This window comes from Fukomys damarensis, unplaced genomic scaffold (assembly GCF_012274545.1).
Source record: "Fukomys damarensis isolate Sample0158 unplaced genomic scaffold, DMR_v1.0_HiC HiC_scaffold_33, whole genome shotgun sequence".
NCBI classification, from domain to species: domain Eukaryota; kingdom Metazoa; phylum Chordata; class Mammalia; order Rodentia; family Bathyergidae; genus Fukomys; species Fukomys damarensis.
In genome coordinates this window covers 5,116,698-5,134,602 of record NW_022900945.1, presented here as the reverse complement: position 1 = coordinate 5,134,602, position 17,905 = coordinate 5,116,698, and the positions used below count along the sequence as shown (strand labels likewise).

Below are 17,905 nucleotides of genomic sequence, written 5' to 3'. Positions count from 1 at the left end.
GATAAGATTACTTAACTGATATAATCTCTTGACAGTTCATCCTGCTGCAGAAATGCACAGCTTTCATTCACCCATTCATTTATTTTTACACCAATATCTACTACATATTTTGTATTATGTTAGACAATGGGAATGAAAGACCAAATAATGCACCCTAGTCCTGGTCCTAGAAAAGTTCACAGACAGGTTAAAGAAAGAGCTGAAGCAATCATCAATTTTGCATGGTGTGATCAAAATAGAAGATGAATGTATATAAGGTGAAAGACATATTGCCAATGATCCCCTTCAAAATATTCCCCTTTACTTCACTTACCCCACCATTATTGCCACTTTCCGTAGCAGGTCTGGAGTCCTCTTTCATGAAGGTCTACGAGGTCTGATAAAAACTTTAGTGAATGCTGCTGCTGAGTGCTATGCAAGAGAAAGGCAGGTTCATGAAAACATAACACCATGTCCTTCACCCAAATTATTCTTCACTGTGTGACTTCTAGCTCTTTCCCAAAGTCAAAATGACCACAAAAAGGAAACATTTTGAATCAAATCAGGACATTGAGGCAGTCAGGACAGCACAACTAAAGACGCTGAGAAGAGAGGACTCTAGAGCTGCTGCAAAAACTTGACAAGAATGCTGGGTTGAGTGTGTTGAAGTAAGGGGGAGGATTTCTGAGGGAGATTAACAGCAATTGGTCTTTCATTGTACTGAACTTTTAAAACAAAATATTGACCATATTTTTCAATTATACCTGAGAATGTGTCAAGTGCCATAGCAAGGAAACCATAAAGTTGTGGTGTAGTATTTACCAAATGTTTTCTGTTTTGTTTTTTGTTTATGTGATTGATTCTGTTGCCTGCCTCTCCACTAGGATGAAGCTTGCTGGAGAGGCTTCATTTTATAGACATTATTTGTAGCTTATAAGTCAAACAGTCATCAGGTTTCCTGCCTCCTACATCATCAAACTTCTGCTCCCACTGTCATTCCCACCAACTTCAAGTCATGAAACTCTAACCTTATTTTCCCACAGTCAAAGATTGAAGATACCCACCCTTCCCAAACTATTTTATATGAAGCTCAGACATATCTGTAAAATTGTTTAAAACAAATTCTTATCAACTGGTGAACTTCAGCTTCCAACAATGACTGAGTGAAGAACACCATATTTACCCTCTTGCTTAAAGCAAAATGAAGCAATAGGGCTCCAACACTACACAGAAGCCGAGAAAGAACACTGGTCACTAACCATGGAAGTCATCCAATTGACCCATCACAAAACCATGAAAGGTTTCCAGGCTGTGGGGCTCAAAGAAGCTAGCAAAACCTGAAAGACTTCTGGAAGAAACATGAAAACAGACCATAGATGCTTTCTAGTGGACAGAACAAGGTAAGTGTGGTCATTTATCCAATGTATTGACAACTCTGTTCTGTTAGGAAACTGATTCTTTCATTGTCTGAGCCTCTTACCCACTAAGCAATCTAATAATGCCAACAGTGGGATCAGCAGCTCCCCGGCACCTAATGCTATCAGAGTAGCTCTTTGTCTGATACCTGCAGAGAGAGGTTAGGTGGCTTAAATCCACATTCGGCATTCTGGTTTCTAATGAGCCAGCTATTTTGCCCAAAGACTTTCCGTTCTGGAGGACACCAGCCACCCACTCTTCTTACCTTGGGCACCATTGGCTGGGCCTGAGAATTCACAGAAACACTGTGGACCTTTAGTAGTTGAGCCACCACTAATCCAATAGAGCTGACCCATAATCCTCTTTCATGCTTTTTCAGGGCTGTAAATTGAGGTGGATTAAACAAAATCAGAGCATAATCTAGATTTTAAGTAAAATATTTCAAATTCTTTAGAAAAATTAAGCCAAATCCTTAGTCATTGATAAAAGAAATTTTAACTTAATTATTATTCTTGCTTGCTTAGTGAATTAAGGCAACTCACCCGCTACTCTCTATTCAATAAACAAGTTTTAAGTTCTTGTGCCCATGGCCTAATCATGACGTCGCCAACGTGTTGGAGTAAGTCTACTGTCAGATTCCCCCTTTTTAAAAGATAATAGATGTCAAAACATTGCAGCAGAGACCACAGATAAACTCACTGAGCTATGTGGAAGCCGACAGGAATTCTGTGAATGAAGGCTGGGACCCTCCAGGAAGAGGCTACCCAGTGTCTACTAGAGGAGAAGACGGAGCGAGCATCCATGATCAGGGCTGCCTATAGCCTCTTCCCCATGATATTTCTGAATGATGCTAAGAGAGATCACATTCTGGTGGTGGTGAGAGAGAAGGGGCAGAGAAAGTTGCCTTACACCTGCCCTGTATGTGAGTTTCACCAAGTGAGCAGGGGGCTTTTGCTAGCCTGCTAGGGTTTCCCTGAAGGAACAGCTGGAGTGAGAGCCGTTTCCATCCTGACAGGTATTGGAGAGTTTACCAAATAACATTGTGCTGGGGTTTCTGTACAACAAGCAAGAAGCTCTTCTCACTATAAAGTGGAAGACAGACATGCAATAACATATTATTCACACAAAATATACGTGAGTTTCAGAAAAAGCAAAATGGCGTCATTCCTAAGGCATCATGGGAAGACAGACTTTTATCAGGGTGTAACAGAAGCAGGACACGTGGCAGATGCACACGGGATGAGAGGTTGTCCCAGCTCGGGGTGAAGAAAGGGAGGCCAAAGCAGCAGGCATCCCTGGACATCAATGAATGGCTTGGTGCAGCTGGGGCACTCTAGACAGCGGCCTCCTCAGCCCGAGCGGCAGGCTGGGTCGGGGTGGGGAGGTCTGACAGCTGTGCTCCGGCCCTTGGACTCCACCATGAGGTACACAAACCTGTGAAGGGGTCTCAGCAAGGAAGGGACAGGGTCAGACCTTCCTTAAAGGACGAAGGCCTCTGACCATGTGTCGGGGAGCTGAAGACACAGCTCTGAGAAGCTGACAGTGGCCCTGTGCCCCTCAAATCCTGTAATCGGCCAGCTCAGACCTAGGTCAGACCCAGCTGGGAGGGTGAGGCCAGCCACACAGCAGGCCTGGGGCTGGCGCCCCACACAAGCGGTGGGAACAAGTACAAGGTAAGTGTTTAAATGCAAACATTTTATCACAGGCTCAGGCAGGAGCCCTCAACCGGCCAGCTAGGAGAGAAGATCCTGCCACTGCCTGGGGAGCGCTCAGACCCTCTGCTGCACAGTTTTATTGAAGAACAGCTCTAGAATAAGTGATCCTAACTACCTATTGGACTTAAAACCATTTGGTTTCTTTAAAAAAACCAAAAATGTAGAAGTCACAACTGGCCTGGTCTGTAACTAATGCCACTTTTCCAGGGACTGAGGAGGCCGCACTAGGAAGAGCATAGCGTCCAGAGCAGTGCTCAGGAGCTGTAAGGAGGGAGCACTGGTCAGTCTCCTGTCTCCCCGGCAGTCACAGGACTTGTGGAGACCAGGACGTACCCGGTCCAGGTGATGTGTCACAGATTGCAAGAGAACAGGTGGATGGGTGACAGGGTGCAGGAACGTCCCGGTTCCTGGGTGACGGCTCCGCCACCCTCATCATGCGCTCTCTGCAAGAAGGATCCAGGTCTCTGGAAAGCAGCCAGAGGGCTGTGGAAACACAAGACCAGCTAATGCTCCCGCATGGGGGTGGGGGAGGCCTGAACTCAAAGCCCCTCTGTTCTCCTCCCCAGCCCTGCTCCTGGAGGAGAGTGGACCTAGAGGGCTACAAAAGCCTGCTGAAGACCTCCTCCTGCACCACCCGGAGCTGTCGCCAGAACTCTCCTCCTCTGCTGAAGAATGTCTGTCCAGTAAGTGCCAGGGAGGTTCAGAGGCCCTCAGCCAGCATTAGACAGAGGCACAGAAGGCCTGATCCTCGGGGTTTAGGGAAGCCCTGGGGTCTGGATGGAGGAATTTCTCTGCATATTGAAGTCAGTGAATAGAACAGGTCTAACTGAGGGGCAGGGCTGTGTGGCAGGCTGTGGGCAGGTCCTCAGGAGGGACCCGGGAGCATCGTGAGCACTGAGCCATCAGGCCATCCCGGCTCCACTTCTCTCCTGGTCACTTCCTAGCTGTGCGATGCTGGGAAAACCACTTTGTAAAGAATTTTCCATGTATACAGTGGGGCTATAATAGTACTGGCCCCAATGCATTGTTAAGAGATTTAAATTAGCTAAGGCCACGCAAGGTTCGTTTCCTGGTGTGTGGTGCAGAAGTGCTTAATGAAAGATTATTATAATTGGGAAGTGTGATCCGAGCTCCCACTCTAAGAAGTAATAAAGTGGAAGAAGTAAGCAAAACAGCACGGGCTATGGTGGTGCACACCTGTAATTGCAGCACTTTGGAGACTGAGGCAGGAGGATTGCCACAAATCCAAGGCCGGCCTGGACTACACAGTGAGTTCAAGGCCATCCTGAACCATGTAGGCAGACCTGTCTCCAAATAAATAAAGAAACAGAGATAAAGAAATGGAGAGAGAGAGGGGAAAGGAAGGAAGGAGAGGGAGAGGGAGAGCGAGAGGGAGAGGGAGAAAGAGAAAGCCAGGGACAAGAATATTTCCTTCAAGTCACATTCCCAGTGATGCAGGTCCAACAGACCCTACTTGCTAACAGCAGAGACAGCTACTGCATAGGCTCAGTGAATTAATCTGAATAGGGCCATCATTATTTAATAAACTTCCAAAAGTACTACTTCTGAACACCTGAGACTTTCGGAGAGCATCTGGAGATATCTCCTATGAGTATATTTTCTCTTTTCCTCTGTTTTGGGGGAGGGGGAGGGGGCACATATGTAGAACCTGAAGCTCCTGATCTGTTTTTTCAGAAGCGCATGGCTCTTGGGGATGAGCAGAGAATGGGACGATGGAAGACAAGAGGGAAGGGTATGGCTGCCAACAAACAGACATACCTGACCCTGAGTGCTACGGTCTCCCAATCTGTATGGCTCTCTGCACGAGACAAGAAAGGCAATGAGTGTCCGTCAGGCAGGAGACTCCTTGGAGAGCACCTTGTGTGGGGTCGGAGTTTAGGAACAGAAGGGATAGGGCAAGATTGCCTGATCTGTCCCCAGAAATCAAAGAGGGTAGGACTAAGTCTGCTGTGACCGCAGATGGTAGGAGAAAGTCCAATGCCTGTGATACGGAAGGACAGATGGACAGAGCCGGCCCCCCTGTGCTGGGCACATCTCTGCCCCACCCCGCGTGCTTTCTGGCGGAGGTCAGACAGGCAGTGGTGCTTTGGCTCAGCCAGCAGCACCTTCTCTCTGGAGCGCAGCTCCTGGTCCTCTTCCCATCTCCGAGCATCACCATGGCTTCTTCCTCGTCACCCCATTTCAGAGTTGAGCACCCCGCTAGTGGATACAGGAAACTGTTCGAAACCGTGGAGGAACTGTCCTCGCCACTCACGGCCCACGTGACAGGTGGGTCTCGTGCTGTCCTCCTTTGTGCCAGGGCCGCGGTCTCTCTCTACTCATCGGCCTCTCAGTACAGCTCCGGGCTACAGAGAGCAGAATCTGGAGGCTCCAGATTTTCCTCCCAGAAACCCATTTCTTCTCATTTACTTTACTTCCCTTCTGCAGTGCGGGTAAACACCGCCTACCTGGGACTCCTTACCACAGGATTACATCTTTGTCATCTCCAAACCCACAGTACCCCGCTCAGAGCCCAACACAGTCGATGTCAGAAATGTCCTTCCCCAAGGTCTGCATAAGGAGGGCCTGGTGACAGCTTCCGGGGTATTACATTAAAGAGTGGTGCTTTTCATGCTCATTAAACTGGTAAAGGGCTGGTTCTGGACACAGGTAGATGTGGGCATAGTCCCCATTCTTTTATTACCCCATCCATGGATTCTATAAATTTCTTAAACTTTCTGAACCTCAATAGCGTACCCTTCCCCCCAAATAATTTACTGCATGAGGATGTTGTGGAGATTAAATGAGGTAGTGTGAATGGAACGACTCACCCAGTACTGGACACAGAGTGATGGATCGGTACACGGCAGTTTCTGTCAGCACTGCCCCCGGTACAGGCGCCATCACTGGCCACACTTGGCCCAGCGTGGGGCTATGAGAAGAGTCAACACCTGGGCAGGTCTCTGTCCTCCTGCCCTCCTGTTTCCTAAAATAGAAGGGAAGAAGGGAATGCTCTTCCTCAACTATTCTCAGCTACTAGATTCTGATGCTAGACATCTAGGTGTTATTGATCACAACTCAAAACATTGGGCTTTTCATCAAGCCATGCCTTCAAGATTTTATCCCATATCCAGCAGCTGCTGAAATTGACCACAGAAAGTAATCCACTTTGTTTAAAATAAAAATACCTAGTAGGGGCTGGGGGATGTAGCTCAGTGTTTCCTCTGCCTGCCTCAAAAGCACAAGGACCCGAGGTGGATTCCCAGTACAAAAAAAAAATCAAAAATACCCAATAGGGGTTGAGCAAACCTCACTTTAAACACTGAGTCCTTGCAGACCACCCCAGTTACCCCTCTTCCTGTAAAGGAGGAAACAAGGCCCAGCTAACACATGGCGCCTGAACCCATCCCTGCCCGTACCCTGCTCCTGCAGCAGGCTGGCTGTCATCTGCAGGCTGATTCACACCTGAGGGCGAAGCTCTGGATTTTTAAAAGGTGATGTTCCTGGTTTTTTTTGTTGTTGTTGTTTTGTTTTTCAATTTAAAATGGTTTCTCTGTGGACACATCTTTTAAGAATGCCTTGATCTCGTCTTCTAATCCACCCCTCTGTCCTTCAACCCACCAAAGTACATCAAAAATTTTAAGACTGAGTTGGCAAGAGGGCATATGGATTGACATGTGAGGAAGGCACTTAGGTGGAGACTCACACTCAGCACAAGTGCTTTGTCCTCGCCCCTTCCAGCCCATTATCCCGGCCCTAGAGCGCTGCTGCACTTCCCCACACCGGTCTCCTAGTGCTGGACGCTGTGGGGCGTGAGAGCTGGGAATGGAAGTCGCTGCAGGCTTAAGTTTACAGGAAGGAGGCCAGCCCAGGGCAGGGGTATGAAACTGTGTCCGTGTGTCACCTCCTCTCAGGCAGGATCCCCCTCTGGCTCAGTGGCAGCCTCCTCCGATGTGGACCAGGACTATTCGAAGTAGGATCTGAGCCTTTCTACCACCTGTTTGATGGGCAGGCTCTTCTGCACAAGTTTGACTTCAAAGAAGGCCACGTCACCTACTACAGACGGTAAGGGGCACCCGTCCCACCCCCCAGAACGGGGCCCAGCCCAGCTCCCCTCCCTTGTGCCTTTTAGCTCCTGAGCCCTGGATGAGATCCCTAAACCCACTTCCTTCTCACAGTCTGCTGGGGCTGATGTGTCTGCAGAGACACTGAGAGCCCCGTGAGTTCATGAAGAAGCTAAGGACCAGGACCCTGGGGTCCAGCATTCCTGGCTTCATGTCTGTCCCCCAGACACACTTGCCTCACTCGGTGACCTCTGGCAAGATGCTGTCCTCTCTCCTGGGGACTGGCACCGCAAAGTGGGAGAAATAAGAGAACCTATGGGATGTGTTCATTACCGGGATTAAACAAGGGTCCAGTGTCCAGGACACGGGAAGCGCTGAGTAGTGACAGAAGTTGTTATGGTGTTGTTATTATGAGACCACCAGCGCTCTAGATTCTTTTCCCATTTTATAATCAGAAAGGAACAGGAAAGAAAGAGGGGTGCCACAAAGCAGGGAAGCGACCACGTATGTTATAAAGGTAGCAGAAAAAAAGAAGCTCTCCTCAAGTAAAAGGTTATCACTAAGAGGCTTGAAGTCTAAACCATCGCCCCAAGAAGCCCCTGGAATTCCACAATGCACACTTTGTCTTCTGTTTCAATATTCAGACCTGTTCGTGGCTCTGTGGATCACTAGAAATTTCAGAGATTTTTGAAGAGAGATCAAAAGGAAGAATAAATGCAGACTTGACATAGGATAATTTGGACTGAGAAAAGAAAAACAGATCATGGCAAACAAAAATTTAGCTATGGGAGCAAATGTTGGAGTTCAGCTAAAGCTTTCGTGCGCCTTCTGAAGTTCTCATTCCTCTTTATAAAAGTGCAGCTCCAATTTTAATTATCTCTTCACATGAGAAATCCTAGGCATACTCTCCAGCAAGTCTGGGATCTGCTAGCCCAAGAGACTGAGGTCAAGAACAACTAGATTTAAAAGCCTAGCAAAGTAAACGCTAAGTCGGAAGGAAAACATAAGAATGGGGAGATGATGGGGCTCAGGTTGTATCTCAGGGGTGCCGCCACCTGCCTCGCAAGCTCAAGGACCAGAGTTCAATTCCCGGTACCAAAACAAAAACAAAAAATAGGGCAAAGAATGGGAAGATATTAAAAGGAATATGATTAGGCACACCACATCCTACGTTTCCCCACCGCACAGGCTGCCAGGCCAGGTCCAGGGAGCTAGAGGCCTCCTTTGCGAACTTCTGGTCGGGCTGCAGGGTGTGACACGGAAAGTTCACTCTGTCCAACCTGGCCAATGTGGGTTCTAACCCAGCTTGCCCCTCCCTACACCTTGATCTCCTGTCACGGCCAGACTTAGAAGACTAAATCTAAGCTCGGCATGTTGCCTCTTCCCCCCTCGGCCACGCTTCTCTCTCCAAGTGCTGGTTAAATGACCACAGTGTGCACCCCCTGGATGGCAGTGGTGGCTGCAGCTGGTGAAAGTTTTTCCCACGTCTCCTGCCCCTCAGGTTCCTCCGCACTGATGCTTACATCCGAGCCATGACTGAGAAAAGGATTGTCGTGACCGAATTCGGTACCTGTGCTTACCCAGACCCCTGCAAGAATATATTTTCCAGGTCACTGAAACAAAACTTAATAAAGACATTTTACATTATCCCTTTTTTTCCAGGTGGCTTGAAAGTTTCTGAACAGAAAACTGTGTTTGCTTCTGTAGGTTCTTTTCGTACTTTCGAGGAGTGGAGGTTACTGACAATGCCCTTGTGAATATCTACCCAGTGGGGGAAGATTACTATGCCTGCACGGAGACCAACTTCCTTACCAGGGTTCACCCGGAGACCTTGGAGACCATCAAGCGGGTAGGAGACTGTGCTCAGGTGACGTTGCTCAGGGTTTTGAATTTGGAACTTAGAATTGAATCAGTTGTGCAATCTGATGAAAAGAACAGGAGAACCAGAGTAAGTTTCCCATGTTTGTGTTGTCAGCACAACTGCTAACTATGCAACAGAGGAGTGGCTTCAATTCTTCATGTATGAAAATTTAAACACTTATGTGGATTTCAGGGAAACATTGTACAATGACCAATGCGTTCATTTGTTCATTCCTTCACTCACTCACCCGCATACTGAGTGCTTTCCATGCACCAGAACTTCTGCCAGAGGTTAGGAATTCATCAATGACTAAGAGAACATGGTCACTAACCTTCAGCACTTTTACAGCCTATTATGGACTTGTTACATATAGAGTATTTTTTAAATTCTAGCTATTGATGTTGAAAACCCTGCTGTTCATGATTCTAGGCAAATATATTGCAACAACTTATCCTTCTTGTGGACATTTCTCATTAGATATAAAGCTACATCTTAAATGAAATACCATAGAACAAAATGTCAACTACATTAGTAAGTGACAGATTTGAGTGAGATATTGGGGGATTTTAGTGCAGTGTGATTTAAAATAGGCCCACAATTTCAACCAGTATTTATTGACACCTACTTGCAAGGCATTGTTCTTACCTCTAGGAAACTTAATACATGCATAGCACAGGTATACAGGGAAAAAGGGAAATCAAACAGGTACACAGGTTAACTATAACAGGATAAGGAATTTGATGAGTCTTTTGATAGAAGGAAAACCTTCTGAGAAGATACAAGGAAGAAATAACATCTAACAGTAGTTGGGAATAAGAGTTGGGTAGATCGGGGACTTTTCAAAGGTCCTGCATTTGAGCTGGAATTTAAAGGAAAATACAGGGCTGGGGACTTAGCTCAGTGGTACCACACCTGCCTTGTAAGCACAAGGTCCTGAGTTCAATCCCTTGGTGCAGAAAAAAAAAAAAAGAAGGAAGTACAACTTTAGGGAATTTAGTGAAAACACATCCAAATGGAATGGGTAATGTGACCAGGGCAGAGGAGGGAAATAAAGGCTGTGTCCATGGAAACCAAGATAATGCAGTACTTCCCGTTGGAGGCCTGAGACATATTGTAGAGGCTGCTGCACAAACTGCAGAGTTCTGAGGTCCCCGATCCCACCCACTAAATGCCAGTCAGATCCCCAATCATTGCACAAACCCAAAGTACCTCGAGCATTTCCAGATCTCCCAGTGGAGGGCAATAAAAGGAATACTGAGTTGCCTTTTAGTTCTAACTGAACACTACCATAAGCAAGACCCTGGGCTTGCTATCTAGGTTGCCCCATGCCAAATTGTCATCTTTGTACATCTAAAAAGACTGCACGCCAACAATTTCATGTAATTCAAAATGGTACAATAAAAAGAAATCCCATGGCTCAAATTTATAATCCTTTGAGATCAGCTTGTACATGAGAAAGAAGCTGACCAGAGGTGCATACAGTACTCAGCAAATGAAGAGCTCAGTCGCAGATTCCAGACTCCGGACACCTGTGGAGTCATTGTGGGGCTCAGAGAGAGCTCTGCGTGGAAGATGGGCTTCGGGCAAACCTGAAAGGGGGCAGCATCCAGGGAGACGGAAAGAAAGACAGCGCACACATATGTGAAAGCACAGGGGTAGGGGCGGGCAGACCCAGGACAAGTGTAGCCTTCTTCCTCTTAACACCGATGACCTTCTCTGTCCCTCTGCAGGTGGATCTTTGCGACTATGTCTCAGTCAATGGAGCCACCGCTCACCCCCACATAGAAAGTGATGGGACCGTTTACAACATTGGCAACTGCTTTGGGAAAAATTTTTCCATTGCCTATAACGTTATCAAGATCCCTCCACTGCGAGCAGGTGAGTGTACTCATCTTTCCTCTGCTGAATACATGTATGAAGCATCCAAATGATGGAAAAGTTTACTGGAAATACAGATGCCAGATAAAAGTATTACAGAGGTAGTTAAATTACCCTTTGACTGTCACAGAGGTCTCCTGCCTGCTGGAGGACTAGTGCCCAGGGCACCACAACCTGCGAGCACCATTTGAAAATACAGAAAGGAAGTAGGCAAGCTCAATTCTACATGTTTCATGATCCAGTGTAACGTGGATTTATTCATCTACAACTTAGATTTGAATCCAACAAATTTTTATTGAGCACTTATTCATGTTCCAAGCAAAATTAAATAAACATGTGTAATGGCAAACATATGTATATACGAAAGTGTGCTACTTTAATTCCCAAGATAATAAACAAGTCTATAAACAAGTCTAGAAGAAAATATATTAAAACAGAATGGGCAGTGTGCAAGAATTCTCCATTCATCTTACATTCGTTGCTAGGTCCCTGACAACCATTGTGATGATGGGATTATTTGATTTCATATGGATTTTTGTTCCATGAATGTTCAACTGTAGTTCTTGAGTCTTAGAGCTTGCATGAGCAGCATTACTAGGGAGCCTGTTAAAGAGAAACCTTGGCCCATCTCAAGCTGACAGAATGAGATCTTCTGAGAGCGGGTGCCACAATCAGTATTTTAGAAAGTTATTCATGTGACTTTTCGATGCACACCACTGAGTTAGTAGTGAATGAACTTTGATGTGCCTAAGAATTATTATAGATGGCAGTTGGCATAAACCCACCTCTCCCGTGCTCTGGAGCATCTTAGGAGTCTGTACAAAGGCGGTGACCTACTAGAGTCTTGCCTTACTCTTCTGACTTAAAACCCCTCTCCGTCTGTTGCAAGATGCAGCCCTCTTGCTGGAGTGCACTTTGCAAAATCTGCCACTGTTTGGATTTTCCTAGGTGACTACAGCTTTGCATGAAGTTTCACTAGGCTTGGCCAGTGGCCAAGAAAATGAAAATGTAAATGTCTGAAAATGTAATTCTTTGCTTGTATTTAAAAAGTGAGAGGATCTTTAGAGCCTTTTAAAACCACTTTATTTCAGACAAGGAAGACCCAATAGGCAAAGCAGAGATTGTTGTACAGTTCCCCTGCAGTGACCGGTTCAAGCCGTCTTATGTGCATAGGTAACTAGAAGGCCTGCTGTGAATTACCCGCAAAACCGGGGGATAAAGATCTGCTTTGCCTCCCTTTGATACCACTCCTGATCATGACGTTTTCTTGTAGAAATCTAAATTTAAGCATAATTCATTTCATGTAGGCACTGCTGATTTCATATACTTTTATGTATTCATATTTCTTTGTAGTTTGAGAATCACCTCCTTCCATTCACAAGCCCATTTGTGTTTCTGAACAGCTTTGGTCTGACTCCCAACTACATCGTTTTTGTGGAGACACCGGTCAAAATCAACCTGTTCAAGTTCCTGTCCTCATGGAGTCTGTGGGGGGCCAGCTACATGGACTGCTTCGAGTCCAATGAAACCATGGGGGTGAGTCGGGCAGGTCTGTCAAGTTTGCGACTTTGAGGGAGTGTTTCATACATGTACAATTTCCCCCCTTCCAAATGCATCGAAATATTTTACTTTTCAAGGTTTGGCTTCATGTCGCTGACAAAAAAAGGAGAAAGTACCTCAATAATAAATACAGGGCCTCTCCTTTCAACCTCTTCCATCATATCAACACCTACGAAGACCGAGAATTCCTGATTGTGGACCTCTGCTGCTGGAAAGGGTAAGAATGAGCAGTAGGACAAGTGTCCTGTCTCCAGGTGCCTCAGGAAATTAGGAGGCGTCTGTGGAGATGCCGCCCTCAATATTTAACTGACTTGCATCTAATAAAGCAAGAATCAAAACATGTAATCGGAAAAGCAGTAGAGAGTATAGGTAATCAGAAGCACAAACTGAGCATCCAAACTAAGGCGAATGATGGCAAACCAACTGGGTCCATGAACCAGACTTGAAAGTGAAGGATTCTGTGCCTGAGAAGTGAACTTAAACTTGACTTCACCCTGTGAGATCTCTAGGGGGGTCAAGAACACTGCTCACTCTGGGACTGGGAGAACGAAGGATGTGTTTTCCGGACTAGCCAACTCACTAAAAAAGAAAAAAAAAAGAAAAAAATAGCTCTTCTAGACACAAACATGGTGGTGGTGACGGAAATGCAGCACAGAAAGTATCTACAGCTGCTGTTGTTTAAATACACCCACGAGGCTGGGTGTATTTTTTATTTTTTGTCCATCATGAGCTATAGGAAATAATTGTAATACACCTGTGTTTTAGCCAGTCTGGACTGTGCAATAAAGAACACATGATTTTGAAAGTCATGAATCATCTCCCTAAAATTATGTGTAATTGTGTTTGTGCTTGGTTTCCTGTTTCTGCAGATTTGAATTTGTTTATAATTACTTATATTTAGCCAATTTACGTGAGAACTGGGAAGAGGTGAAAAAAAATGCCAGCAAAGCTCCTCAACCCGAAGTGAGGAGATACGTACTTCCTCTGAATATTGACAAGGTAAGCTCTTGCCACACAGATGTCAGATATAACCAGAATGTATCTCCTTTCACATGAATTGTTCTCTTGCTTCATGTTCTTATATAAAGTCTCCAAATTTCAGAGCTGGAAGGAACTTTAAAAATAAACTAATTAAACTTCTCTCATCCTAAAAACGAGGAAGCTAAACCTCAGAAAAACGATGTAACTTAGCAAAAGCCCACAGCAGCCAGGCCAGGATGAGAACTAGGCACCATGATTCTAAGTCTACTGCTCTCTCAGTTACAAAATCCTCCTAAAAATACACTTTCTCCCTGAGTCACACAGCCCCCCAGTGCCTAGGATCTTATGTTAATAATATAAATGCTTAAGAAATAGTTGGAACTTTGGGGGAAACAAATCATCAAAAAGTATCCTTGGTGGGAAGTCAGCCCATTATTTTAGTTTTCTATAATCCTGAAAATATCCTAGAGGGCAAAAAGCATTCACAGCACTGGGCCGTTTTAGGGGAGTCAGAGTTTCTGATTGAAACTGCCAGCAAGAGAAGAGACACACAGATGTATTCATACGTGCAGGTACACAAGAGTCTTGTAAAACACGGACCTGGAAGAGAAGCCAGGTGGGACTTGCACAGTCCTGTCGGGGTGCAGGTGGGGTGCTGTAGGCAGGGGTAGAGGAGGAGAAGTGATTCTTTGGGAAGGTGAGGAGGCTGGAGAATAAACAGTAGCCTGAAATGAGGTTCTGGGGCCTCCGGCTGTGGTGCTTGGGTTCCATCTTCCTCTGCGACAGGAACACACTAGAAGACAGAAGGGTTGTGCTGCTCCTGGGTGGATCTGGTCTTGCACGAGAGAAGGCAGCTTGGGGAAAGCCCTTCCCACACTGGCTTCTCACGGTACTCTCAGTTTGAACTCCAAAGCGGCTCTTCTGGGGTTTTGCTTTCCCTGCCCCACGCAGTCGTCTCTTTAATTGTACCTTTTCTTGCCCGTATGCGGTGACTGTCCTTTCAGATAATAAGAGTACTGTCCAGAATGTCCAGTGTGGTCAAAACAAAAAATACGATTTTCACATATAAATATTTGTACATCTGTATGTCTTTTCTCTTGTTGGCGCAGTGACCAAACCTTGGCAGGTCAAGGTTAAACTTCCCTGCAGCCACCTAATTCTGTTACTGCACCTTGACCTCTAGTGGTATCCCCAGTTTACTGAAAACCAACACAGTACTCGCTTAGGTCTCTGTGCGCCCCACCCGCACAAGGGCTGAGGCTGAGGCAGCTACATGGAACCTACAACGTCGAACCAAAGGCTTCGATCCGATATAGTGGAAAATAAGGCCAATCTAGAACCAGATACTACAGCTCCTAAGCAAGCTTGTAAGCCCTAAGAAGAATCAGAAAGGGAGGGGAGATTGAGATCAGGCTCTACCCAGAGGTAGAAGCGCTTTTATAAAGGCAAGGCCAAGTTTAAAAAGCAAGATGTAATGTGGAAACACGAGGCATCTTTGAGGCTGGTTCATTAGGAGCACTAGGACGATGGGTATTGGCCAGAGGGACTAGAAAAACAGGGTGGACATATTTTTAGGGGTCAGCTGTGCCATAGCTATCGTCAGGTGGGAAAGGGCAAAGCCAGCCATAGGTTCGGTCATCTCCAAGGGAGTGGACTGTCTCCATGAGTCCCTTTCCATCCCTCCTTCCAATCCCTGTGTGCATCTTTGGCTAATACATTCTTCTTTATGCAAATATAATAATATAAATAATAGAATGTAAATTTGTGCAAATATGAACATATACGTATATACAATTACGTATTTCTTGTTCTCTTGTAATTTTCCATATCCACTATCAACTTTCTGTATCCACAGCAAGATTTTATGGATTGCTTTTTTTTTTTTTCATTTAATGTTATATACTGAGTATTTTTGAGTACCATTTTGTAGAGTGTGTACTGCTTTTTCCAGGGGCAAAGTATTCTTTTTGTGAGCATACCCCACTTAGTCAACAAAGCCCTCACTGCTGCTGAGCAGAATTGTTTCTGATCTTCGGCTAGTTACAAACACCATCACAAGAAACAACTTTGTGCTTATGTTTTTTTCATGTATATGTGGCTCTATCAGTATGACAGATTCCCAGTGGTGAGATCGCCACGTCAAAGGAAAAATGCATCTGGTTCAAACCCAAACAAAAGGAAGTAAACACAAAGATCTAGGATTTTTTGCTTGTTTGTTTGAGGAAAACATAATGTTACAGATTTTTTGTATTAAACCCAAACAAGATAAAATAGTAACATAATTCAACTTACAATTGACGTAACTCAGCACCTAGGTAAACAGGTAAACGTGCACATAACACCGTCCTTCCCAGGGCCGCCAGTGTCCTGAGAGCTCACTTTGCGAACTCTACTTTGGCTTGCTCCTCACCTCCTGTTCCTTCCTACCCTGAAAATCTTCCCGTTTACTCTTAACTCCTGCTTCATTACCGGAAAAATCCCCCATATCGTTACCTCATACTGTCCCCTCTACTTTCTTTAACCAAACTCTGCCTTGTGCCTGAGGACGCCAACCTCTGACAGCAGTTTCCAGGGAGGAAGTTGGTCTTCTGCACAAGGGTTCGGCCCTGGGTTCCGGGTTCCGGGCCTGGAGCTGATACAGAGGCCATTGTTCTTTCTTACTGCTTCCACCCCGTTTTTGCTCGACTGCCCCTGAAAAGCCCTCCACTTCCAGAATCACTGCAGCTGACCCGAGCCACCTCCGTGCGCGCCCTGCCCTCACACAGCGGCCATCCTTCAGCACCGCTTCCTTCCTCCCGGCTCAGTCCCTCTCTCCTCCCAGTTCCATTCCTGTCCCCGAATTCTTGGTGACTTCAGGCACACGTCCACTTGAACTCGGTGCGCTGAGGGATGATGGCCATTGTCGGGTGAGGCGCTCAGGGTTCAATGCCCAGCGCGACAAAGAAACACCGCGTGGACAGTAGCGACTTCACCGTGCGTGGATCTTCCTTTCCTTTGCCTTCCTCCTACTTTGGCAGACTCCTTTGTCCAAACCACAGACTAGTTAAGCTCCGCCACCCACCCACCCTGTGCTGGTGCTTCAGAGTCTGAGTGGAATTGCCGGGAACACAGTCGCGTCGAGCGTTGTTCCGATTTTAAATGTACCAAAAACTCGCTGCCACATTTACCGACTTCACTCGCTGTCTCGCTTTGCTAGTTAAATATTCCCCACCCTCCTGTCTTGACTTTTAACGCCTCCCACCCCACCGCCCCGCCTCCACCCTCGGATGCGGACGATGTCTCTGCTTCCTGTTCCTCTCCGTCAAAGGAAACCAGAAATAACCGCAGACTCCCGCCAACGGCTGCCGCCCACCAGCACCTGCACTCAGACCCTGAATAATCCTCTTCCCACCCAGACCGCGTCCCTCCCTCCGGCATCGTCCCTTCCCTGCCTTTCTCAATGGATCACTCACATCCTGCTCCTGCAAAATCCTGCTTTCTGTGGCCCCATCCTTGCTTCCGGTGTTGTCCATTTATGCATTCGTTCCCTTCCCAAGACTAATGTAAAGTAACCTACATTAATTTTCCCACTTTTCCCTAAACGCCAGGCTTTACAACCTGCTACCAACTCTACATCTCCACTGGAAAGCCAGTCGATATGTTGAGCTGAAGAAGATCTGAACTTCCCACCTCTCCCCACCCCAAAACCTTAGCCCACCTGTAATAACCCTCATCTTTTAGGGGCAGTGGGGGGGTGGAATCAGGGTCTCGCAACACTAGTAAGGGCTCTGCCCCTGCGCGACACCCCAGGCCAATACCGGGTGCTAACTGTTCAGGTCAGATCTGGTGGTGCTATGCTTGACCTCTCCCCTGCTTTCCCTCCTGTCCCTCAGGAAATGCCCTTCACAATCCCTCCCATGGTTCACCGGCTCCAGTGCCCCAGACTGGCCAAACGTTGTTTTCCTTGGTCTTAACCACTGTAGGACACGCTGGTGCCCCTGACTCCACTGTTGCAGCCTCCCTATTGCAAGGGAGGACTCAGCAGAGCTGCTGGTCTTTGCTCTGGTTCAGAGCGATTCTTTTATGATGACAGCACTGCCCTCCTCTGCTGAGATCCTTCCAAGGCTTCCTGTCACCCAGGTCGTCACCCAGCCTGGCCCCAGGAGCTCTCAGCAGTGTTCTTTTCAGCTCACGGTGTTGGGTGGTCTCTGATGCTTCAGCATCTTCCTTCCTCTGTCTGGCCTTGCACTCCTTGTTCTCTGTGCTTAGGTGCTTTGATTAATTCCCCCTCTCAAATATCACTTTGACAAAGAGGTCCACACAAACCAGCTGATAAAATTTCACTCCGCTTACCCTCCTCTACTTGATTTTTCTCCCCACATTCATGGTACACGACACACCTTAGTGTGTGTGTGTGTGTGTGTGTGTGTGTGTGTGTGTGTGTGTGTGTGTGTGTGTGTGTGTGTGTGTGT

General features: G+C 46.5%; 1 protein-coding gene across 1 annotated transcript in view; it reads left to right on the top strand.

The window, feature by feature from the left end:
* The first annotated feature begins 3,782 nt into the window (after positions 1–3,782).
* Positions 3,783–17,905, top strand: part of Rpe65 (retinoid isomerohydrolase RPE65) — a 17,028-nt gene continuing 2,905 nt past the window's right edge. Inside the window, exons 1-10 of the mRNA XM_010605241.1 lie at positions 3,783–3,793; positions 5,317–5,399; positions 7,025–7,175; positions 8,676–8,783; positions 8,882–9,023; positions 10,766–10,913; positions 12,005–12,086; positions 12,317–12,449; positions 12,551–12,690; positions 13,343–13,472. Of these exons, the coding sequence (XP_010603543.1) occupies positions 3,783–3,793; positions 5,317–5,399; positions 7,025–7,175; positions 8,676–8,783; positions 8,882–9,023; positions 10,766–10,913; positions 12,005–12,086; positions 12,317–12,449; positions 12,551–12,690; positions 13,343–13,472 (1,128 nt within the window). The remainder of the gene's footprint in view (positions 3,794–5,316; positions 5,400–7,024; positions 7,176–8,675; positions 8,784–8,881; positions 9,024–10,765; positions 10,914–12,004; positions 12,087–12,316; positions 12,450–12,550; positions 12,691–13,342; positions 13,473–17,905) is intronic.